At 43.6% G+C, this 26364-nt stretch overlaps 1 protein-coding gene across 1 annotated transcript; it reads right to left on the bottom strand.

Annotated features, from left to right (window-relative positions):
- Window positions 1-2205: 2205 nt before the first annotated feature.
- LOC307244491 (eIF5-mimic protein 2-A) lies at window positions 2206-25320 on the bottom strand. The gene is made up of 12 exons (XM_080019678.1): window positions 25228-25320; window positions 24772-24845; window positions 22642-22818; window positions 21843-21937; window positions 21578-21643; window positions 20002-20137; window positions 18586-18695; window positions 18111-18281; window positions 7046-7192; window positions 5557-5695; window positions 5151-5273; window positions 2206-4105 (listed from the first exon to the last, which is right to left on the bottom strand). Exons 2-12 carry the CDS (start codon window positions 24833-24835, stop codon window positions 4074-4076), a joined length of 1260 nt encoding a protein of 419 aa, XP_079875804.1. The 5' UTR covers window positions 24836-24845; window positions 25228-25320; the 3' UTR covers window positions 2206-4073.
- Window positions 25321-26364: the final 1044 nt, after the last annotated feature.

Here is a 26364-nt window from a genome sequence, read left to right as displayed (position 1 = left end):
TGTGTGTGTGTGTGTGTGTGTGTGTGTGTGTGTTTAAAATGGTAATTTACACATAAACCGCCAGGAGATGGCACGTGTACATCTGCAGTTTTACTTGCACACATGGATATATACAATACATTTGCATGAAAACGTATGCATTTTTGATATATATATATGCGTGTCTGAAGTGTTTCTCATCTGCCTCTGCCCGTACAAATACTTTTGAGGGTATTGCATCTGCACTTGAGGTGTCTGTCTCCAAGCAAGCGTATTGCATTGGATTGAAAAGCAACAGCGTTCCCTCTGTGCAAGTGTGAACATTTCCAATAAATGCAGAAGAGATGTACAGTATTGCAGGGGAAATGTATTTACATTAGTGCTTATTAATTCATAACATCTGGATCCTTGTCTTCTTTTTGGGGGGGGGGGGGGGTCCACATTACACTTCCTAATGGTTTGGGAGTGTTTGAATTGCTCATTGCACCAGCTATGTATACTTCTCTTGAGATCTTTTTTCTTCCCTGTATAGACTTATGCTATACTCAGACTAAGTCATCTTATATAATAATTAATGACTTATCTCTTAATATAGTATTCCTTTGGTGTGTGTGTGTGTGTGTGTGTGTGTGTGTGTGTGTGTGTGTGTGTGTGTGTGCGCGTGTGTGTGTCAGACTGCCTGCATGTCAAAATACAGAATTACTGTAACACGATTTTTTTAATTTCAGTGTGGTAGGACAATATATCTGGAGCTATATTCAAGGCTATATATGGGGACCATCTTCCCGCTGAGGTTTTACAGCCACTCTTCTGTTCGGATGCCTTCAGAGTAGGTGTTATCTCATTGATCTATGCAATCCAAGACATAACACTAGGAAAATATTTAGATACAAGGGTAGCGTCAATCTGGGTGATCAGCCTTGACAAAATCGAAAATCAGAATATGTTTAAATGTTTGAATATTATTTACTTCGATGTTAACGATTTGATGATATTCGAGAAAAAATCATTAGTAATGTGAATAATATAACCAAGCAGCCTGAGGCCTTGATCGGGACAGCTAGAGCAGTTTCCGAAAATTACTTTATCGCAATATTACAATCATTACATTTGATCTCATATCAATGTATATCTAACATCGATATTACATTGAGGGCGGTGCCCTATGTCAATCAGTTAAAAATTTGAGGTTTAAATCTTTTCAGTGAGAAAATCCAATGAGGGTTTATAGACTTCTGAAATTAGTTCTCTTCAAACAAAAAAAAACTTTTCAAGGCAGAATATCTTCTCGACTTCACTCCTTCAGTGCTTTGAAGCTCGGGGTTTAACAACATGTAATGTATACGACTCTCAAATTGATATTGAATGTGACCGTTCGGAATAAGTCACCCATGTTAACATCACGGAGCTGCCCCTGTTAGCGTTACCTTCAAAGGCCCATTGACCAGGCTGCGGGCCTGGGGGAAGGGGGGAAGGAAACTGAGTTGTACCATCATACCATTGCACAGTTCATTGGTTGTCTTAAAGCAATGTGGCACCCTGCCCTTTTGTTTTCGTAACATGTGGAATTGCTCCCGTTTAGGCACGCTTGACCGATACGTAATTGCCATTTAAAGTGGGCTAGATGAGATTGTCGTGTTGCAACTCCGGCACAGAGCAGTCCCCGTTGCTGATAGTCGCAGTTTAAAAAAGTGGACAGCCAGTGGAAACACTTCTGAAATGGCCTCTGTAAACTATCATGGGATTTCAGATTCGGGATGCAGCTGCATACCCGCTACTCAACGATAGGGCGGCGCGTTTCTTTGCTTGCCAACAACTTCATTCCAAGGCTCTCTCATTCAGGAAACAGAAAGCCTGGAATGAGGTCTGTGACATCCTTACCCCGCTCTGGGCATGCTCTCACTGCTCTGTTGGTGGTCACTCAAATTGCTAGGAAAGCGCAACTGGAAAATGATCCGGATGACGCAAGGTAAATACATCGCTTTCTGGAAATATTTTATATAAAAACAAAGACGTTGTAGTGGCTTCTAAGGCAAAACTGGATTAATAGCACAACTTAGGGGTACTGATTCATTGAATATTTAATACGTTTAACATAAATTTCCCCAGAATCCTAAGCCTACCTGTTATACTTGGCGACATACACCTGAAAATCGGGGACCTTGGTCAAGCCTACCTCTATGGTTAACGTCAATCTGTGCAGCAATAACACCAAAACACCAAGGATGAAAACAATCATTTCGCTTTTATTTTAGAAAGTCATAATGTAGGGAAAATAAAATAAAAATAATCTAGAAGCTAGCGTATGTTACAGAAGATGTAAAATGAACAAAAAAATTACAGTTCATTTTGAGGGGCATCGCCACCAGCACCTTTACAGTTAGAACTGGCACAGCTCCATCTAAAATGACGGAGACAGGAGCGAAACTCTGGCATAAAATTCAGAGTCGTCACCCTACTCCCTGAGATGTAAAATAACTGAGAAAACGTTATGTTGTCACAGAGGTCCGAGAAGCATATATTTTCTTTTAGTCTCAGACAAACGAGTCCTACGACTGTAAAATATGGCTAGGAAATAAGCCAGCAGACTGGCAATTTTAAAGGGAACCACCTTTCAAACAATAAAAAGAAAAAAAATACACAAAATATCCCCATTTGACCAATAAACACAAGGGAGGCAGATTGCAGATTTGATTGGTGCGTTGCCCAACAAGAGAAAAAAGAAAAGATCTTTTAACTGAACATGATGGAAAAGCCCTTACGGTACAGTACACCTCGAAATAATGACTTTACAATAGAGGTCTTCACGGGTCTCAAAAATAAGACCCGAACCCTATTGGAGCCGGGAAATTTGTCCTGAGATCCGATCCTGATCCATCGGGTATTTTCTGAATCCGGATATATTCGTCTTTCTAGCCTGTCAATGTTGGATGTTCAAAACAATAGAATAATCTTTTTTTCTGACTGGTAGCCGACCCTCGTTAACCGTTATCAGACAAGATTAAAATGTACTGTTTAGAATAGACGAATGTATTATATCATGATAATGGGAATATTCAGACTTCTTGGCAACGTTAGGGATGGGCATGAGTACTTTAATACTCAATTTGGACGTTAGTATTCTTTAATCGTATTTTTACATTTTTACTAGAAGGTGCACACCATTAGGTTGGGGGAAAATTATCGCATTATTTAAATAATATATAATCCAGTCACACACCATTAATTCATTTTAAACAGTTTATTATACAGTTTAATATAGCATTTTCATTTTGTTGCTATGTTTCTTTTGTAAACAGCTTAGCTTACCGGGGCCAGCACTTCCGGGTTTGGGAAAGAACCTCACACAGCCAGGGTGTGTACGTAAGCTGTCCTCTTACGTACCTGAAATTAAAGGCACGTGTGGTTGCACCAGTCGCCCTCATGAGTTCTATTTAAGAAATAAATTGTATAGCCTATTTTTCTTTTACCATGCAACAAACTTTTTTTATTTTATTTTTTAATTATGTATTTTTTAGCTGTTTAACTAATGGCATTAATCGGTCAAAATCTTTATTGTCAGTTAACAGTTAAGCGGTTAATTATTAACATCCCTAACATATACCGAAAAGCCAATCTCTCAATCTCGCTTATACTCCACTGCACTACCTTTTTTTAAATTTTATTATATATTTCATATATATTGAATACATTTTCAATAAGCTTTTGTATATTACATGTCATATATATACACAGATCTAGGATTCGAGGTAATAGAATGCGACATAACCCGAACCCAATTGGCCATGGTAAAATGTGGACCTGAAGCCCTACGGGTGCCGGGTCGGGCCTCGGGTAGACCCGTGAAGAACTCTACTTTACAATAGAGATGATGATGAAGGTGAAACTTGAGACAGGGACTTCTGTAACAAAATATTCTGCTGCTCCTGGTTCTGCAGTAATATTATTATTATTAATAATAATAATAATAATAATAATAATAATAATAATAATAATAATAATAATAATAATAATAATAATAATTCAAATTTTTAAAAAGCTAAGAAAAATTGGTTTAAATTGTATTTCGTTGAGTTGTGGTCGGCTTTAGGCTGTTAGTCCACCTCTTCCTCCTCGGACTCGGACTCTGGAAAAAGCAAGAGATGGGTCACTTTCAAGCAGACATCGCTTATGGTCATAAAAAAAAAAAAAAAAAAGAAAACAACAAAAGAAACAACTGCTCCAGTCCAGGGTACACCAAGGGTTCTCTAAGACTTTCTTAATACCAAATTTGTATTTTATTTTTATTTGTTTTAATCGAATGACAACTTCACAGCCATACTGGCTGAAGGATAAAATGGAAAATCAGTATGGGTTTCCAGCCCTAGAAAATAATTATTTACCAAATACCTGAATTTAATAATTTATTTTTTATTAATATTAATATATTAAATACACAATATATATTAAATACACAATAGCTTTGTGAGGTATAATAACATAAAATAAAAAAAGATGTGTATTTGTCACATTAAGAGCCCCCACCCCTCTCCATGGCCTCCCATAGTACCTTTTAGTCACAAAAGCTGCAATTTGAACTGAAGCTAATTTTCACATTGTGCACATTTGCACAAACTATTTCCAGCAAAAAATACAAAAATAAAGAGATAGATAAATAAATAATGAAATTGTTAATCATAAATATAGAAGTACGGGGTCCAGGTTAGTTGCCGTAAAAGCACCAATGTGAAAACAAGGCCAAAAACTGAAATAAGGTAAATTGGAAACCCCCCATTAACCACAAATAACATGTTCACTAATCCATACTGAGATAAGCTTGCACTGTCCCTTTAAGGCGCCATCATAATGATGATGATGTCATTTCTGCTGTGCTGGCGACACAGACACAAAACACAACGCCGGGAATTTGCATGTTAACGTCTGTGCCACCAGACCATGAAGTTAGTGTCAAGAGAAGACGAGAAAAAAATTGAAGACATTTGTGAACAAAATTCAAAACTTTGTAAATTGAATTCAATGCTTTAATACTTTTCAGACCCCACGGGCACCCTGTGAGTCATATTCTAGTTTTGCAATCTGGCATACTTGGAATAAATCAAAGTCCTTGCCCTATTTTTTGGCAAGATAGAAAAAAAAAAATGAGTATATAATTTCCAAGTCATAAATCTCACCTTCCTCTGCATTTTTCAGCCAATCAACAAACTTTTTCATCTGTTCGAGGAAAACGCTCTTCCCTTTGGCAATGTGGGCCTCATTGTACCACTTCAAAATGGCTTCCTCGCTGAGAACATCCGCTGTTGAAAGAAGAAGAGTTTTGTAAAAAAATAAAATAAACTATTTAGAAAGATGCCAAATGCACAGATGCGTGTGCAGGTGCTTGAAAAACAAATGTTGCCCAGCAGGTTCAGTGCATCAATCAAGACAGAGCTTTGGCTATAATCTCCAGCCATCTGGCGTCATTTTACTTCTTCCCATCAAATCAACTTTTCTTCACAAGTGCAGAGCGCCACACGATGACGAGAGTTATATCCGCCATATCTTTCAGAGCGGATACAAAATTATTATTATTTATTTTACCTTTATAAAGCAGCACCACAATTTTCTGGAAGGCCTTCATGAAGTGGATGTTGTCGTAGCAGTATTCCTGGATCTTCAGCAGAAGGGTCAGCTCAGAGAGGCCCTGGGAGGTAAACGCCTTAAGCAAAGGGCTGTTTTGCTGCAAAAATGAATGAAATAAAAAATGTTCAAGGTTGAATGGTGAATTGAGCCACCTATTGACATTGAATATCCGAACATGAACATTCAGGTACACTTTTTGCCTCAACCAAAATTTACGGAAACACATCTTATTAACATTCCATATACTGCAACATTTCAAACATTGATTTAAAACCCCCTTCACAGAGAGGAGATTAAAAAAATTAAATTCCCACCCAAAATATTTCCTGAAGCATATGGACTGCCTGCGACATTATTTGTGGTGCGGAGAGGCTGGGATGAAGAACAAGCATCTCCTCTATGGCCCATGGATCACAAAATAAGGGAGAGCCGAGACATTTCATCCATTTGAAAAAATACAAAATAGGGATATATTCACGGTTCAAGAACGCTGGATGAGTGGATGAACCCTGCGTCCTTGACCGCAGAAAAATGACTGCGAGTCTGCAGCAAAAACGTTTCTCAGTGTGTGATTTGTGGCCTTCCCGCCAGCGGCATGAGAAGTGCCACAGTCCTCGAGCTGCTGTCATTTTATTGATTGTGCAAACGTTGTGTCCGCGTTGTTAACAGGCAAATATGTGAACATTTAGGAAAGCTAAATATTGCCAAAGTTGTGACTTAAATAAAGAAAAGGAGGGGATTGAGCGGCTCAACATCAGTTGCTAGATTGCTTTTCAGTTTCTCTATTTTGGGCTGCAGCTACTTCTCATTATGCGTTGTTTGTGTGCACGCGTGCACATCACCCCTTCCCCTCCCGCTGATGACCTCTGGATCGCAGGTGTCCTCACTCCTCCAATAGTAAGAAAATGGCTCTCGAGCTAGTGTTCTTGAGTTAATGGGCCTCATGAACACTTGTTTTTGTCAAAGTTACTCAACTTTTTCTGATATTCCATTTAACAAGAGCGAAATTATGGCAAAATGAAGTGCCTTTGACAGAAATATGTGTTACTGTAATTAGGCTTGGGAGACATCCAATATTTTACAATGTGATGCAGTGCCGTCAAAAATCTCCACATTGAATTTTCCAAAAACCCAAACCCAGACAAAATTTAAATCTAGTACTGTGATCTATCATCAAGAAAATGGTCAGGGGTAATGTGAATGTGTGTGCTGACTAATAAAAGGGCTAAAACTTGGATTTTACGTTGCTATGATTCTTTAAATAGAACACAGGCACCAAGTGAGGTCCATGTTTCTGGTGCAATTCTAAACAAACAAAAAATAAGAGTCAGTACACAGAGACAGAGAGAGACAGAGAGACAGAGAGAGAGAGAGAGAGAGAGAGCAAGAGAGAGAGACAGAGAGAGAGAGAGAGAGAGTGTCCTGGGTGAACAGTGGCGGGCTTCACCTTCAAGTGCTTGATGGCTTGTTCTGTGACCAGCTCCTCCTTCTTGTTCCACTCCACGCAGCTCATTACACTGGACCAGATTATCCCAATTATCGTCTGCTCGGAGATACTGCTCTTCTTAATTTCCTCCCGGACATACATGATGATCTGTGGCGGGAGGGGCAGGCACAGATGACATAGGTGAAGCAACGGAAGGCCACATCGATCGCAAACATACACTGTCTGTGAAATTAGGCGGTGTTTATGTTAGCCGGGTTAAAGGGATACTCCAGTATTTTGGGGGAAATTTGCTTTCTGTTTATCTTACCCAGATTCAGACAAGAAGGTCAATACCAATGTTCTCCCTGTGGGTCCAGCACAGAAATAACAATGGACTGCATGCCAACTGTGTTAGCCCAAATAGTTGATACTCGCAAGTGGATAAGTGGTTATGCATCCAAAATTGTTCAGAATGTAGCTGCATTTAAAATAATTCAGGTCTCCATTTGATCTTTACTCGTCATAAAGAATCAAGAGCTATTGCTTAAATAACTCTGCTTTTAAGAGGCGGGAGGGAATATGTACTTCCCTAATTTCACAGGAGTTAGGCTAGTTGTTTACCCCTGCAGCCTTGCATTGAGCTAACACAGTTAGAATGCAGCCCGTAGCCATCTGTGTACTGGACACACAGGGATTCAATTGGACAGTCAATTTACATTGACTAGGGCTGTGACTAGGGATGTTAAAATGTGTAGACTAATTAACCGACTGTCGACGGGTTCTTCTTGTTGACGGTAAAAAAAATCTTTTTTTTTTTTAGTTCTACAAACTTTACTTTTTATAGTCTATTCAAAACATTCAACATAAAAAAAAACAACTAACTGTACTGTTTTCCAAATGGGAGAGGGAAAAGAGTGTGTGCGTGCATGTGGCGGTGTGGGAGCGGAAGCAGAGTGTGCGTGTGCACATGATGGTGTGCGCTGCAGGAGTTTTGCTTTCTCAGAATTCTTTAAGAATTCCGAGGCGGGCCGATCATCGACATCGCAAACCTGAGGTGTGTAGCAAAATGGAGGTTTCATTTCCTCCGCATCTTTGTCATCATCTCGCTATGTCAGCCTGCCGTCACGTGTGGGTAAAACCACGCAGTTCTCTAGTGTGTTTCTTGCTGAGTATCTAATCTATTATGATTTATTCTTTTGTATTCTACATTCTTAAATGCATGCAAAGAATTGCACTGTTGATTTGGCCAAATGGTGGAGCGCGATTTGCAGCTCAGATCAGAACAATCTTTTTTCCAAACAAAGTGTTTTTATTGTAGATTTATTTATTTTATTCTGCTTTTTAATTGGATGAAACCAAAAAAAGCCCCGTATGTAACAGTGGTTAATGGGGACACTTTGGCCGTCATGCCCCCCCACCGCGGTAAAAAGCAATGTATATTTGGGGTCACTTTAATTTTGTCAGTTAGCGTGCATTACAATAGCAGGATGAAATAAAAGCTTATAAAAATGCACAGATAACATTTCAATGAGGAATTATAAATAAGGGGAATCATAAATATATTTTCATATGTGTGAATCGTGCGTGAAGCTGTGTTTACACACGACGCACTGTGAACACAGCTCTCCGTGTGCCCCGATCGCAAACAGCCGTCCCCTCTTCATATTCACATTGAACAGCCAAATCCAATTTGACTGATAGAATTCAGAGTCGGGTACAGCCCCAGAAATAATTTGTAATAATACAAACTCGTCACTTTGCACAGAGTAACTAAAAGGTTACTCCAGGAGTCCTTGAACATAACATGGAGGACAGTCAATGATGATGAGTTAGCAATGATTATTGTGTTTATTTCATATCATCCTCTAACTTTTACCAGCAAAAAATTAAATACTATATAGTCTTTATTTATTTTATTAATAATAATAATAATATATATATATATATATATATATATATATAGATATATATATATAATATATATATTATATAATAATATTTTTATTATTGATTACATTATATTATTTGGGGTGATGAAAGTAATGAGCTCAAAACCGAAACGTAACAAAACCGCAGTATTGCGGTTATCATCACAGCACAGTAACATTGACCTTCTCATCGAAATCAGAAAAATGGAAGAAATAAAGAATATCCTAATATTCCTATAATTTCATAAAAGTTTAAATATTTGTATTAAAAAGCTATTTTGAGTTAGTTGTGAATTCAAATGTGAAAAAAAACAAACTCGTAACATACCTCCACACCACAGGATAATCTGGCACGATAATTTTTTTGTGTTTTTTTGTTGATCTAACGGGCAACAGGGAAAAGCCCCATCCCCACACACACACACAGGAGAGGAGCCCTTGTCATGATACGTGTCCATCTCCTCCTAGGATTATTCCAACTTGCCCACTCTCCACAATAAACTGTCTGAAAAAAACTGTGTCTGATACCCCATCGTCTGTTTCTCTGTGCTGGAGGTCCCTGAAAACGCCACTTGGGTGACGTGTGGTAGGCAAAACTGACACAGGGGATGTTTACTGGTGTTCTCTCCCTAAATGTATTTCTTTGTTTGCAGTATACAGTCTACTTAAACTGCCTTCCTTAACTTCAACTAGGGATGGGTATCGAGAACCGGTGCTAAATTGATACCGGTTCCTGACTGGTCAGTACTATATACAGTGGTACTTTGACTTACGAGTTTAATTCGTTCCGTGACAGAGCTCGTAATTCAATTTGTTCGTATAGCAAATCAATTTTCTCCATTGAACTTAATTGAAATGCCATTTTATTTTTTTATATATATATATATATAGTGGGGCAAAAAAAATCACATTGTCTGATTTTTAAAGAATTTATTTGCAAATTATGGTGGAAAATAAGTATTTGGTCAATAACAAAAGTTCATCTCAATACTTTGTTATATACCCTTTGTTTGCAATGACAGAGGTCAAACGTTTTCTGTAAGTCTTCACAAGGTTTTCACACACTGTTGCTGGTATTTTGGCCCATTCCTCCATGCAGATCTCCTCTAGAGCAGTGATGTTTTGGGGCTGTCGCTGGGCAACACGGACTTTCAACTCCCTCCAAAGATTTTCTATGGGGTTGAGATCTGGAGACTGGCTAGGCCACTCCAGGACCTTGAAATGCTTCTTACGAAGCCACTCCTTCGTTTCCCGGGCGGTGTGTTTGGGATCATTGTCATGCTGAAAGACCCAGCCACGTTTCATCTTCAATGCCCTTGCTGATGGAAGGAGGTTTTCACTCAAAATCTCACGATACATGGCCCCATTCATTCTTTCCTTTACACGGATCAGTCGTCCTGGTCCCTTTGCAGAAAAACAGCCCCAAAGCATGATGTTTCCACCCCCATGCTTCACAGTAGGTATGGTGTTCTTTGGATGCAACTCAGCTTTCTTTCTCCTCCAAACACCACAAGTTGAGTTTTTACCAAAAAGTTATATTTTGGTTTCATCTGACCATATGACATTCTCCCAATCCTCTTCTGGATCATCCAAGTGCTCTCTAGCAAACTTCAGACGGGCCTGGACATGTACTGGCTTAAGCAGGGGGACACGTCTGGCACTGCAAGATTTGAGTCCCTGGCGGCGTAGTGTGTTACTGATGGTAGCCTTTGTTACTTTGGTCCCAGCTCTCTGCAGGTCATTTACTAGGTCCTCCCGTGTGGTTCTGGGTTGTTTGCTCACCCTTCTTGTGATCATTTTGACCCCACAGGGTGAGATCTTGCGTGGAGCCCCAGATTGAGGGAGATTATCAGTGGTCTTGTATGTCTTCCATTTTCTAATAATTGCTCCCACAGTTGATTTCTTCACAACAAGCTGCTTACCTATTGCAGATTCAGTCTTCCCAGCCTGGTGCAGGTCTACAATTTTGTTTCTGGTGTCCTTTGACAGCTCTTTGGTCTTGGTCATAGTGGAGTTTGGAGTGTGACTGTTTGACAGGTGTCTTTTATACTGATAACGAGTTCAAACAGGTGCCATTAATACAGGTAACGAGTGGAGGACAGAGGAGCCTCTTAAAGAAAAAGTTACAGGTCTGTGAAAGCCAGAAATCTTGCTTGTTTGTAGGTGACCAAATACTTATTTTACCGAGGAATTTACCAATTAATTCATTGAAAATCCTATGATGTGATTTCCTGGATTATTTCCCCCCCATTCTGTCTCTCATAGTCGAAGTGAACCTATGATGAAAATTACAGGACTCTCTCATCTTTTTAAGTGGGAGAACTTGCACAATTGGTGGCTGACTAAATACTTTTTTGCCCCACTGTGTGTGTGTGTACACACACACACACACACACACACACATTTAAAAAAAGCTTCTGGACAAACGGTGTTGTTATGAAATGAATCTGACAAGTTTCAATATTTAAGATTCGACTATCTGCTTAGAACACATACGCACAAATCTTACTCCAAACAACACAACAGCAGACCAGGGTCTGCGGGGCAAGAGGGGTGCGAGTGATTCGGGTTCGACATGCTTGGAGGACTCGCACCACCATACTTCACAAATTTTAACTGCCTTTACCAACAGTACACGTTGAGCACTGGGGGTTTCTGCAGTGGTGGGGTCCTGGTGGGTCAGTGTGGGGGTGTCGTTGACCAGGGGGCGGTTGGACCCCCTGCTGGCTGGGTGGGTGGTGGGAGGCGGCTGTCGACCCTGCTCTTGCTGCATGGATTCTCTGCGCTGGGTGCCCCGGGTGGTGGAGCAGCAATATATCTGGCTGTCTGCAGGCGATGGTGGGAGGGGGGACATTGGGGTGTCCTGCGCCATGCACACTCTGCTACGTGGGTGGGACATCTAGTCGGTTGCGGTATGGCAGGCCTCACCTTCGCGCAGGGCATTGGTGTGCATGGGGGCCCCGTCGGCTCGCCAGCAGATCTGACAGGATGTTGAACTGTCAGCATGTGACCTGACGCCAGGCCTGCAGTCCGTAACCGTCACCTGTGACCTGAGTTCTGTTCTTGCCGGTGCATTTTATGCCTGCTCATGCAGGTGGGTTGTATGTGTGAGTTTCAGGGATGCATGGTCTCCTCGCACTCTCTGGGACCGGTTTATGTTCCTGGAGGCCGCGAGTGGGTGTTGCTTCACAGGCTCCCGGCTTCTCTGGGGGCTGGGGGGGGTTCTTCTGTGGCTACAAGCCATGGTGCTCGGAGCTTTCCTGAGGTTGTGGAGTGTCTAAGCGGCTGCGATTCTCAGGGGTGGCTGCGGGGCCTTTTCCGCTGCTTTGAGGCATATGATTTAATTCCGACCTCATACAACAACTAATTGGGACAAGTCCCGTGCACTCACCAGTGGACAGATCACGGACACACAAACACGCGGATTCATCACAGGCACACACACACAAACACACACACAACCAGCACCTGCTTTGAACATACCCTCGAACAGGGTGATTATATTCTTCTCCTATAATGCCAGAGCTATCACAGGAAGAGGCCACTTGCCGAATTGCTGTTCCAATTCTCCTGGACATGATCGTTTTTCCAGGTACATGTGATGCAGCGATCAGGGCACAATTTGCTCACCTGTCTCCCTCTCCGACACCACAGAAGATGCGCGTGCTAGTGGTGTCCACGATCGGCATGCCAGAACAGTGTGTTTTTATTTTCCATCTCGTTATGGAAAGAAACAAGTGTGAATGGAATTAAACCAGGTGTAATGGGGACACTTTGTCCAAGACGACTCTCTTACCCCCCCGCCTATGGCGATTCTTTTAAGCGAACCTCCACCTGCCCCCTGATGAGACCCGGTGCTCCGGCTCGGACCACAGTGCGCTGCGCGGGTCGTGTGCTGCTGGCAGAGCTCGGAACACCTGTAGAGTCCGGTGAGAGCTTCTTCCAGAATACTGCGCCTGTTTTTTTGTTTTTTTTTAATCCTTTTCATAATTTATTGAGCATAAAGTTGTCCCTGAGCACACGTGGATGTGTGCGTAAATTAAGAAATATCTGCTGAAACACTATATTTTTTGAATGTTAATTTTCAGATTCGAACAATTGGTTTAATCAATCAGTCAATATTCTACTGTGATTGATTGCTTTTCTTTTTACAATTCAATAGTTAAATAAAGATACATTATTCATATAAATTCATGCATCAATTAATCTAATTTAATCATAACACGTTGGCTTGACTACAGGACAGAGCAGTTTATATGTTGACTGTATCCAATGTTCTGTTCGTCATACTATAAATAATTTATTACTTGTGTTTAGTGAATAATACAGAAAATAAGAAACAAACAAAATTTGTTAACTAAATTGCAAAAAAATAAAAAATAAAAAAATCGCAATTCGAATATTTTCCCAAATCCTTCAGCCCCACTGTCCACTGCCTAAAGCACCTACATGGGTATGGTGGCACAGTGCATTGCACTCCTGCCTCACAGCAGGAAGGTCCTGGGTTTGATTACCACCTGGGACGCTGTTGGCACTGTTCAGGTTATCTCCCGATTAAGGTTCTTTCTGGGTGGCGTTTGCATGTTTTTCCTGTGCTCACATGGAGTTTCCTCCTTGTAACATCATTCAGGACCCCACCCAAAAACATGCAGAACATCGTCTTCTGACCAGCGATAGACATGTTTAACTGGTCCCTGGGCACGTCGCTGTATGCTGCCCACTGCTCCTGGCTGACCCCCGGAGGAAGGACAAGACAGGATGGGTCAAAAGCAAAGAACTCATTTCACCTGCCACCATTTAAAGTGTGTGTGTGTGTGTGTGTGTGTGTGTGTGTGTGTGTGTGTGTGTGTGTGTGTGTGTGTGTGTGTGTGTGTGTGTGTGTGTGTGTGTGTGTGTGTGTGTGTGTGTGTGTGTGTGTGTGTGTGTGTGTGTGTGTGTGTGTGTGTGTGTTGGTCGCCTTCATGCATGTGTTGTGGTGGGTGTGCTGTGTGACAAGTAAAGATTCTTCTTCTTCTTCATCAATGGTCATGAATCTCTCTCTCTTTTTTTTCCCCCCCCCCCCCCCATGTGGATGGCTGGGGTTAGGGTCCAATCCGGTCGAGCATCTGTGGGATGTGTTGGAACAACAGGCTGATCCATGGTGGCCCCACCTCAGAACTTTCAGGACTTAGAGGATCTGCCGCTAATGTCTTGGTGCCAGATACCACAGGACACCTTCAGAAGTCTTGTGGAGCCCATGTCTCAACAGGTCAGAGCTATTTTGGGGGCATGGGGGGGAGCTACACAATATTTGGCAGGTGATTTTAATGTTGTGGCACTGGCGCATAGTGTGCGCCAGTGTGTTGCATGCTTGCATGCAGGGCTGTGTGACGTGTAGTTCTGGGGTAGGTGTGCTTGTGGTTAGTGCATGTTGCATGCTGCTTCTGCTTGCTGCTCTGCTTTCAGCTACTGCCACCAGCTAACCCTCCTTGCGGGGAGTGAAAAGAGGAGCCGAGTGCATAAGTCTCCCCCTGCTGGTACAAAGCCTCTCCATCGCCAAGACCTCTGCAGTGCCTCCTCGCGGCCACACACGGATACTGGGACCTTGAGGTCCCAGGCTAAACTGCAGGGGATCTCGGAGCAGCAGTGGGCCCCAGTGGCACGGTGCGCAGGCCCACCAGCGTGTGGACACACCCTGGCGCCTGCCAACCACTGTCCCAGCTATGGGCAAATAGCATGGGCAGGTGGGGCTCATAGCCTTGGATGGCAGCCCACCTAGGAGAAGGACACTCTTAACTAAAACCAGGACTGCACGGATTTGCGCCCCACAGTCCTTAATCAGGCCAGGGCGGGCCAGCAGGCCCTAAGGGGGCAGCCCCCCCAGCTGGCTATCTGGCAGTGGGCAAACAACCTACTCCAGAGAACCTCTCCTTGTTACGAAACCAATCAGAAATAGCCAGACTGCCCCTTGGTATAGACCCTTGCACGCCCCTGACTCGCAAACAATCAATCTCCGACATCCCTTCCGTGTTGCTACATGGAATGTGCAAACACTTCGACGCACAGGACACGCTACTCTTCTGTCTCTTGAACTGTCTCGTTACAACATCTCCATCGCGGGACTCTGCGAATCATGCTGGCGCGATAGCGGTGAGAAGAAAGAGGGAGACCACAGCTACATCTGGAGCGGCTCAAATGACAACAGAGGGCTATATGGTGTCGCCCTAGCAATGCCATGCCATGTTAGGAAATCCTTTATAGGATGGACCACAGTCAGCGAACGGCTGCTAACCGCCCGCTTCCACCAGCAACACGGCAAGTTAACAGTCATTGTTGCCTATGCTATGCCTATGTTGCAGACGACCAGGCAAAGAACGCTTTCTTTGATCAACTACATCTGGTCATCCAGCAGATACCTCCTCATGACATCACTATTGTGCTAGCAGACTTCAGCGCCACCATCTCCTCTGCTTCACGGGACTCGCAGACCAAAAACATCATTGGCCCAGAATCTCCAGATCCCATCACCAACAACAACGGTGACCGCCTCCAGCATCTATGCAGTGCTGGGGCCCTATCTATTGTAGACACGTGGTTCCCCAGGAAGAACATACACAAATGGACATGGTATAGCAATGATGGCAAAACCCGCAAGGCTTTAGATCACATCATCATCTCCAGTCGCTGGAAATCCAGTGTTACCAACTGCTGTGTGTATTGTGGAGCCCAGCTAGGCAACACGGACCACCAATTATTGGTTGCCAGTTGAGACTGAAGTTAAAGGATGTTCATCAAGGGCACCGCCTCGACTGCGATCCTCTCATCTCCAGGATCCAACCATCACCTCAGTGTTTACCCGCTCCATCTCCAACCGGTATAATGCCCTGGCCAAAGAAGAACTCACCAACTGGATCCTTTTCGTGTCCACAATTAACCAGGCAGCTGCTGACTCCATCCGACGCCCTCACCATACAGCTAAGCGCCCCTGGATAACACCAACATTGCTAGAAATCATAGAGCTCCTTAGAGCAGCAGGTCTTAGAAGCGACATGACTGAATACCGCCGCCTAAATCGCATACGCAACACCGCTATACAAGAAGACAGGGAGAGACTCTGGCAAGGAGAAGCAGAATGCCTGGAGTCTGCCGCCAAAAATAACAACTTCACCCAAGTGTATCGAACACTGAGGCGAGTGAAATTAGGCCCCCAACAGAAGGCAGTCCAGGTAAAGGACGCACAGGGTATCATACTGAACTCTGAGGATGAATGCATCAGCCGCTGGAAGGAGCACTTCAGTGACCTTCTGCATCACCCCGCACCCCAAACTGACCCCACTCTCACCATTTCATCTGAAAATGCCAGCGCAAATGACAACTGCAGCATAGACCCCGTCACCAAAGTAGAGGTCGTGCAAGCTCTGACCAAACTGAGAAATGACAGAGCCCCTGGTATTTGCAACATCACAGCTGAAATGATGAAATTGGGTGACAACACCATTGACTGGCTCACCAAAATCATCAATCATGTCTGTATAACTGAACACCCCCCGGAAGACTGGACCAGGGGTATCATCCTCCCCTTCTGGAAACACGAGGGTGATAAAAGCTGCACCAGACCTTTTTAACTGCATCATCGACCACCTGATGGAATGGATATGTGCACGTATTCCTGGGGTTAAACTAGGCAGTTACACCCTCACAGATCTGAAATACGTGGACGACACCACACTATTCTGCTCCACTCTTGACTAGTTAAAAGAATCCTTGGAAACCTACCAAGAGGAAGCCAACAAACTGGGTCTGAAGGTCAGCTGGCCCAAAACAAAATGAATGCACATTAGAGGTGCCGTCCCCCCTCCGCTGCATATCAGTGGAGAGGAGGTTGAGTTTGTGACCTCCTTCACCTACCTCGGGTCCATCATCACCAACGATGGCAACATTTCACCTGAAATAAACCGGAGACATGCCCTGGCAGCCAGTGCCATGAAAACACTTTGGAAGCCGCTGTGGAGACAACACTCCATATCAACAGCGACCAAACTAAGGATTTATAACACCTCAGTCCTCTCCATCCTCCTCTACGGAGCAGAAACCTGGCCTCTCAACAAGACCCTGGCTGCCAGAATCAATGGCTTTGACACCAGAGCACTGCACTCAATAGAGGGGATAAAATGGCAAGATATGGTTTCCAACATCATGCTGCGGGAACGCACCCAACAGCCCCTTGCGTCCCACCTGGCAGCACAGCATCGGATGCGCTGGTATGGCCATGTCAAAAGGCTCCCCTCGGAACACCCTACTCACGCTATCCTCCACTTCCAACCTAAAGCTGCCGGCTGGAACCGCCCCGCGGTGCCCCCCGCACCCGATGGATTGATGCCGTCACCAGGGACCTACACCAAATGGACCTGTCGCTTGTTGTAGCCGAGTCCCTAGCACTTGACCGACCCAAATGGAGAAGATTGGTGAAACTGATTGGCTCTACGCATGGCATCACCCCGTCGCCGAGCAAGAGACATGATCTCTCTCACACACACACACACACACACACACACACACACACACACACACACACACACACACACACACACACACACACACACACACACACACACACACACACACACACACACACACACACACTCTCTTATGTTCCTTCCGATTGGCCCAGAAACAGAGGGGGCGGGACATCCAGTAACACGCCTTCCACGTTACCTCTCGCCATTGGTTAAACGCAGAAACCTGTTTAGCTTTCTCTAAACAACACAGTGCAAGTTAACTATTTGACTTATTTCTGCAAAAAGACAAAATAACTTGAATCTTTTCATGTCATGGACATTTTTTTGCACCAAATTATGGAGAGTAGTATCAACAACAACAGTATTGATAAGTATCAGTATCGATAAGCAGTATCAGTATCGACATCAAAATTCTAACGATATCCTTCCCTAACTGCAACTGCATTAACTTGTGAATATTGTACGTTTGGGCTTCCACCATTCATTTCAAGAAGGGAGCGTTCTCACGCTGTCCACATAGGCAGTACAGCACACAGCCGTTCAAATAGGAGGAGAGGTTGAGATAAAAGTGATCTGAAGTGCTTTCTAAAGCAGCTTGATAAACTGCAAATTAATTTAATTGCTGATTGATTAGTGAGGGAACAATGTTGCAGGGCTTACGTCTTTGAGCGGGTCCCCACGCGCCATCTGCTCCTGGAGCTCTTTCTGGAGCTCCTTGCGAGCCCCAATACACTGCTGGTTCCTGGCAAAGTCTGACAGCTCCTTGAGGCCGGCGTCCGTGAAGTACTTTGAGAAGTGCTCGCAGCTCCGCTTGTTGGCTGGAAACAGCTCCTGAGACAGCAGGGCACGGTGTTAAAGACAAAAGCTGCGCGAAGATGGAAATTGCGAATCATTAAATCTGGCCTCGCAATCGCCCATACCGCACTGTGTGGTGAATCCCCTAACCGCCTAGTAATCCATTATGCTAATGAGAGTTCACACCTTCAGCAGTCGAATCAGAAATGTTTATTAAAATGGCTCGCCCCTAAATGGACAGAATCGACCTCCTGATCATTATTATACAACCTGGTTTTGAGCCACCAGGATCTGTCACCGGATTAGGACTTTTAATTAAGTAAGATTGTCACGTTCTCACCATGAGCCTGTTGTCCATGCCGACCTTTCGAAGACTGGCAGCGACAGAGTTGATGTCCCGCTCATTCAGCCAGGATTTGAAGAGTTTCACAGCAAAGGCTGCAGAAACACCTGAACAGGGATGCGAAACAGAATGAAAAGAGTGCTGGCACTCAAAATGCACCCACGAACGGAAGCGAGAACAGAGTGTAATTCATTAAACATTGAAAAAATGTTTTAGGGCACAGTCTATGGATGTTCAAAAAATATTCAAATGTATAGCAATGACATTAACAATCAGGTGTCAATCATCAACAACTTCTCTCATTTAAAAATGTACCCGAGGATGTTTGTGTAACTAAATACTCAGTACGCAAAAAAACTCCTGCTTTGCACTGAGGGCTGAAGCGGTTAGAATTTTTTAAATCAGAAGCGGCCTTCGATGTGCGCTGTGATTAAAATCCCAGTTGCCATGAGAGGATATCAACTGTGGCCTAGTGGGTATGCGTAGTGCGAGACAGATCCAAGGGGCTTTTGCGAAAACACTACTCGACTGGACAAGTTTATCGCCAGACATGGTGCAATAACATCTACGGAACAATGACTGCCCACTGAGGAGAAAACATGAATTAATTTTTATTTTATTTTCGATAAACGGAACTACTACAGAGACTTTCAATAAATGCATTTTCTACTTTAGACTCCTTATCTCCCAGACTGATAAATGACTTCCCCGGTGACTGGATCTCACGTATTGCTTACTTTTTTGATAGTATTTAAAAGAATGAAATACCTGGGATATTTTGGGCTGTTGCTAGTTTAAGGGGCGTTTTCGCAGACACAGATTAGATTTATTTTAGATGAAATCACACTTAATCTGGACTAATCGAAAGGTCTTTCTCAGTCATGGTTTAAAATAGTCTCAGACTTTCCCAAGCCTTGGTTTAAAAATATGATTTCTAGAAAGAAGATTGGAGCTAATCTAGGTCAAAGTGAAGGCTTCAATTAAACCTGGCCTGAGGCAGGTTTATTTTTGGATTAATGGATGTGGGCATTCAGAAAAAAAATTGATTATCTGGATTAAAACCAGCAAGACGAGGCAGAAGGAGCTGACTAGTCCTTCTTTACCAGAGTCTAGGACTTCCTAGGCTAGAACCAAATCGTCTTAAATTAAGCAGCGTATCAGAAATGCATTTTTAAATTCAGGATTAATTTAAATAGGATTATCTTAGTCCTGATTTAGATTAAACTTGGTTTTCTTTTAAAAACTATTAAATTGAATATGGGAAGACAAAAATAAATAAAGCAAAAAGACACAAATAAAAGTTGATAATTACTGCACTGAATAAATCCCCAGCCCCGACTAATCTGTCCGCACTTAACACACATCTCTGGATGGTATGCCAAGGTTTGTCTGCAGGGTAGAGGAACGGCGTACCTTCTTTGACAAGGTTCTCGTTGAAGAGGCTGTTGAGGATTGAGGCGGAGATGTTGCCGTTGGCTAGGAGAATCCCAGTCAGCATGGCCAGCTTGTTGCGCTCAGACTCCGTGAAGCCCTTGAGAAACAACAGCAACTGCAGAGGAGTAAAAAAAATATATAACAAAAAAACATGAATTTATGTTTAGACTCAGTGAATACACCCTTAGCAATAAACTTTTAATTCTGAAGAATAATCAGACGTTGTAAAAAAAATATTAAATTATTACATTGCATTTAGCAGACGCTTTTATCCAAAGCGACTTACAATTATTCAAACACCGACGGACGCAGCCATCAGGAGCAATTAGGGGTTAATTGTCTTGCTCAAGGACACTACAGCATGCTAGCAGGAGGAGCCTGGGATCAATCTAGCAACCTTTAGATTACTAGACGACCAGCTCTACCTCCTGAGCTACCATCCCCAAAAATGGACTCATAAGCTCGAGGAACACGTTATCTTCACCTGGTTCACTGTGTGTGTGTGTGTGTGTGTGTGTGTGTGTGTGTGTGTATGTGTGTGTATGTGTATTTATGTGTGCATGCGTAGTTGCCTGACCCCTGCCCACGGTGAAACACCTACACAGAGCAGACAAGAGGACAGAAGCAGCAGCCAGAAATGACAGCAAAGTTGTGGATTTAGAAAAACATTAATGTTTCATGTATCTGTGAATTGTGACACATAATTCCTTCCATAACACATTTTTATGGTAGGTTTTTAGGTAACTTATTTTATTTTACTTCTCCTTATGGAACAAAGCGAGTGCATATGGAATGAAACCATGCGTAATGGGGACAATTTCTGCGTGATTCAATCCCTGATCACCCCCTTTCCACATGCTATGCACAGAAAATAATCTTAAGGAGTCTATGAGTCGAGCCCCGTTCCTCCGTGGCCAGTCCTCACAGTGGTTTTAGTTGTTTTATTTGGAGGAATGGGGCACGCCGATCGGTACGCACGGAGAGCCGTTTTCATGTCGGTGTCTGGATGCATCACACATACAAAAATGTATTTGATTCCCCTTATCTATAATCCCTCATTGAAAAGTTATCCTTTGCGTTTTGTAACCTTCTATCTGTTTTATCCTGTTATTGTAATGTACACTGACTGACCAAAAAACAAAACAAAAAGACTGCTTTACTTGAAGAATCTCAGTAGACTGAAGGGTTTCCGACTGATGATTTGACTCGTCGCCTTTCAGGGGGCAGCCCTAATTCTTCTGTGACCGAGGTACTGTTCAGGTTTTGTCACGTTGATACTTGGAGTAGCGGCATCGCTCCCGGCGCTGTGAAAAAACGCTTAGGCGCTGCGCCCAAGTCTTATAATAGTAGGGAAAACCCTGCTGTTTATTCTAGCATCATGTTGGCTAAAATGTTGGTGACATTCTTATGTTTAAAAAAAAAAAAAAAAAAAGCATGTAAACACAAGGGGCGATTGAGGTCAGAAAAATTATAGAGGTCATGTCCAGAATATCGTACAATAAGTCGATATAGAGTAGTAATTACAGCGAGAGGCCTACTTCTCGCCACCTCTTACCTTCTTGATCTCTTCCTCGAACCCTTTCTCCAGGTACTTGTAACGCCTGATTAGCTTGTTAAAGACCTAAGGCAACACAAAAGACAATGGTTTTGGTTTCACTCAGCCAACAAAGTATAAACATTATTTTTCAAGCAAAACTAAAAATGTGTATGATATATTATGTCCATAACATGTTGTATTATGTATGTAAGTATCATGTTGTCTAGGTCAACTTTGTGCCTAATGGGGTTAGGGTTAGCGAAAGCCATTGGGAAATATTCACCTGTGCATAAGCCTGCATGGTCTCCGTGTCTTCTTGGGCTGTGAAGAGACAGTACTCCGTGCGGGTCATGTCATCAGACAAAGTACCCCCTGGGGCTGAAAGGAAACAGTAAATAAATAAATAAACAAACAAACATAAGCACAAACAAATGTGTTTAACAATTTGTTTGTGCTTATGAGTCTGTAACGTTTAAGATACTGTGCTCATGTACTTGTAATTGAAAACATACTCTTGATACCTAAAACAGCTAATTAAATTAAGAGAGTTAAATTGTCAGAGTTTCATCAAGTTCCCATTTTGTTACTTACTTGTCAATTATTAAAATATAAGCTTCATTTTATACCTGATTGACTGCTTTATTCAAATAAGCTGTGGTGTGGTTTAAGCAGCCACACTTGTCTTGGGTCTAGGTAACTGGGCCCAGGATCAGGGTGGCTGTACGCCTGTTGCTTTGTACAGCAACAGGTAAAACGCCAATCCCCTCCCACACACACAGCAAGAGCCTCTGTCATGACAATGTTCCATCTGCTCCCAGCTTGTTCCATCTTGCCCACTCCCTACAATAAACTGGTGTGTAGCAACATCTCTGCCTGTGTCTGTGTCGGAGGGCCGTGAAAAAGCCACTCAGGTGGTGGGTGGCAGGCCAAAGTGCCACATAAGCATTGAATTAATCAATTATTGAAAACGTGGGTAATGCAAACGTTCCTCAGCGATGTTTTTCTATTAATTGAAGACTCGGCTCCTGTGTCACCAGCCAAGGCCCCATATCAGAAAACAAACAAACAACACTGGCGATTACCCAACATTCCGCCAGCCACCAGGATGTCGAAGAGGGTCTCAGCATAGCGACGGTAGTCAAGCTTGGCACCAGAGGCATCGAGGAACTTGGCGACAGCCTCCAAATCAGTGCCAGTTTGATTCAGACCTTGTACGATGCTTTCCTGAAACTGGGTAGGGTCAAACCTCTCCTTTTCATCTGTTGACAGGTAAGTGATTTAGTCAAGGACATCCTCTCACTAAAACGCCAAATCTCAGCATATCGTAGCAATTTTATGACAACTACATTTTAATAAGACCCCTCTATCGGAATTTAAATGAGGTTAAAATGACAACACAAGAATAAATCACTCCATAACACCCCCCATCACAGAACTTCTAAAGAGGGTTATAGATGTATCAATTAGATGTGTTATTGAGGCCAATGTCTGATCAGTAGTAACCCGACCCAGGAACACCGGCTAAAGGATAGAATTTGGCGGGGGGGGGGGCTGGTAAGGGGACTGATGGGGGCGGAGCTGCCTGGCATGGCGGAGGCGCGCCCGTGGCTGGTTGCGTGCCTCTGGGTAAGGGGGTGGGGCACGGTCGGGTCGGGGTGGGGGGTGTCTACGTGGCCACTGCCCCGCCTGCTACACCCCTGCTCCACACTTTTAACTGCAATTGCCAAGAGCACACATTGAGCACTGGGGTTTTCCGGGGTGGTGGGGCGCTGGTGGGTTGGTGTGGGGGTGTGGTTGGCTGGGGGGCGACCCGGTGGGGCCCCTGCCGGCTGGGTTCGGGTACTGGTGGCTGGCGCCTGATGATTTCTGGCATGCTGCAACATGGTGGGGGTGTAGAGAGCGCCGCCGGGGGCCTTCTGGGCTGCTTGCCATAATGGGTGTGGGTTGGGGTGCGGCTGTCGGCCTTTGCGGAGCTTCACTGTGGTGGGGTACCCCGGGTGGTGGAGGACCCACATATCTGGCAGCCTGCTGGCGTCGGCAGACATCCGGGTGCCCTGCGCTGAGCACACTCGGCTACGTAGATGGGTTCTCGGGGCTTGCGGCTAGAGGGCGCGTCTGCTGGGTTGTGGTGGGGTGGGCCCCCCACTTGCGCGGATGGCCCTGCTAGCTCGCCTGCCGTTCGGACAGGGTGTCGGTCGGTAGGTGCAGGACCTGACTCCGGGCCTGGGGTTCGTGCCTGGTGCCCACGGCCCAGGTTCTATGCCTGCGGCTGCGTTTTGTGCCTACACGTGGGGGTGGGTTGTATGTGTGCACCTCAGGGGTGCAGCAGGGTTTCCTCATGCGCTCCGGCACTGGGTTAAGCTCCTTGGGGCCGGGCGTGGGCTTTGCTCCGCGGGCTTCTTACTTCTCTGGAGGCTGGGCAGGTCTTCTGTGGCTGGAGGCAGGGTGCTTGGGGCTGTCCTGGGGCCGTGGGGTGTCTGTACGGCTGCGAGACTTAGGGGTAGCTTCGGGGCCTTTTCCTCTGCCTGGAGGCGCTACAATATCATGCCGACCTTGTACTCCAGAACCAATTGGAAAGTCCCATAAACTTACCGGTGGACACTTCAGGCGCGTGGACACACATGGTTACATCCATCTCATTTACTGCCATAACTACAACAGGTAGAGGCCAAGTGCCCAATTGCTGTTCCAGTTTCCCTGGACATAATAAACTCTGTTTTTTCGATACATGTTGTCATCTGATGTTTAGGTTTTTCCATGTATATGTTGTTTGTTTCTATGTTTATGTTTGGTTCTATGTTTATTTGTCTCACCAGTGGTGACTCTCCCCCTCTTTTGAGTAGTGACTAGTTGTTTATAGACCAAAACACTGTGAGATAGTTCTCCAAAGAGGGGTATTGGTGGCGGTTCTGTGTAACAAAAAAAAAAAAAAAAACTGCTCTTGTCATCACACAGGTCGCCTACAGGACAGAGTTATTGCAGCAGTCCTTGATGATTAAAAAATGAATAGAGATTTGCATTGCAGGTTGATAACTGGAACTCCACTTGCAGATTAACTCTGTCCTAGATGCAATGGCATCCAAATAACCTGTGTTGTATGCCCAGCATGCTGACAGCACAGGTTAAAAAAACAAAAAAAAAAAGATAGAATTTAGTTCTGCTCAATTGAGGGCTGGGGACATGTCAACGTACGGCCTGCTTCAGTTTCTCACCTCTTTTCCTAGTTTTGAAACGCTGGCCTGTTAGCGTAGGCTTCTGCTGCCTTTGGTTACTCATAAAAGACACCCTGCAACACAACAGAGGAAGGTTTAAAAGTTTAGATCGGGTCAACGGCAACACAAATCACACAGAGGGCTTTACCCTACGCATTTCACTAAAAAGAACACAGAACGATTTCATAAATTAAATTGCCTCAATGGGGTAGTATTATATCAATATTTTCGAAGACTCCACACTTCACACACGACATAACTAAATAGCTACATTTAGGGTGCATTTAATTAAAGGTTAGCTCTAATTTCCAGCAACTAGACTGATCCGAGCCGGATGTCTAGACAAGACGGAATAAAGACGGTTTCAGCTACATTTAATTTCCTAACAAAGCCGGAACAGAAAGGTATTGGACGCAGTCCGTTCGTAAGGATACAATCAAACGAATGACAACGTACCGAAATCCTACTTATGTCCAAAAACAGTCGACGGAACCCCAAGTAATGCGACACAATACAACCGCTATGACGGACAGCAATCGGGAAGAAGAGGAAATGGTGGGTGACACCAAGCATGCGCAAAGGTGACCCAAATTTGGATCGTCCCACCCGCGCGGGGGGGATAAATGCAATTTAGAGGTTATATTCAAGACATATTCACGGGAAACAAGACTGATTGTGTCCAACCAAAAACATCGAACTACAAAAAATAATATTTTGAATATTATTTAAATTTAAAATGTAACAATTTCTTTACTTTTAAAGTATGACCTGATTTATATTCCCCCACAGTCTGGGGGAAAAAAAACAAGGTTCGCCTATACACAAACTGATCCGCGGTCAGTTATAGAAATGTTTTTTGCAACGACTGCGACCAGTTGAAATGTGTTTTCTATCAGTTGACATTGTACCAGACACCGAGAGCTGCTCTCGGTTTGCTTATCAATTAAGACCCATTTTAAATACAAGGAAAGAAGAGATATAGTAAGACGCAGAAGTTATGCAATACAGTACAAACACATCCCACTGGCCAATTTCAACAATTACAGTGGGAGCTCACATTTACTTACATCAAAAATTATTTATGGCAGACTACTACAAAACATTTTTATACCTCTTAACTGTTCAACTGCAAGACTTTGTTTTACTTAAAATATATGCAGAGATCATAGGACATATTGTGAGACAATCTAAACACAACATCAACATTGTAATGTCATTTTAAAGAAGTAATAAGCGGAAACAACGATTATTTTTATATATTTTTCACACAATAACTAATTAAATTGGTGATATTTCAGACATAAAACGTATTATCAAACTGTTTGTTAAAAAAAACAACGTTTGATGGCTGTTTTCAATATTCCTCCTCTCTCTAGGTAGCGAGTGTCGTGCATTAAAAGCTGACCTGCAGCCAGCATTAACCATAAAGCGGGTTAGAGAGTTGGAGAGCCTGAACGAACGCAATCTGCCAAACCCGAGCCGTCTTAACATTGCTATATACCAGTCATGACACAGGAGGGGGTTGTTGTGCTACCACGACGAGTGACAGAGGCGCCAATGGAGAGAAAAAAAAACCGTAAACCTATCAAATAA

This window comes from Zeus faber (genome assembly GCF_960531495.2).
Source record: "Zeus faber genome assembly, chromosome: 18".
Taxonomy (NCBI): domain Eukaryota; kingdom Metazoa; phylum Chordata; class Actinopteri; order Zeiformes; family Zeidae; genus Zeus; species Zeus faber.
This window is presented reverse-complemented; position numbering and strand designations above follow the sequence as displayed.

Bases quoted from the DNA above. Each gene is read 5' to 3' on its own strand.
- LOC307244491 (XM_080019678.1), bottom strand. From the start codon at position 24,835: ATGAGTAACCAAAGGCAGCAGAAGCCTACGCTAACAGGCCAGCGTTTC. The intron at 5,696-7,045 runs GTGAAGCCCGCC...TCATTTTTGCAG, and splicing joins AAGCCATCAAGCACTTGAAG to CAAAACAGCCCTTTGCTTAA. The intron at 5,274-5,556 runs GTAAAATAAATA...TTCTTTCAACAG, and splicing joins TGTGGTGCTGCTTTATAAAG to CGGATGTTCTCAGCGAGGAA.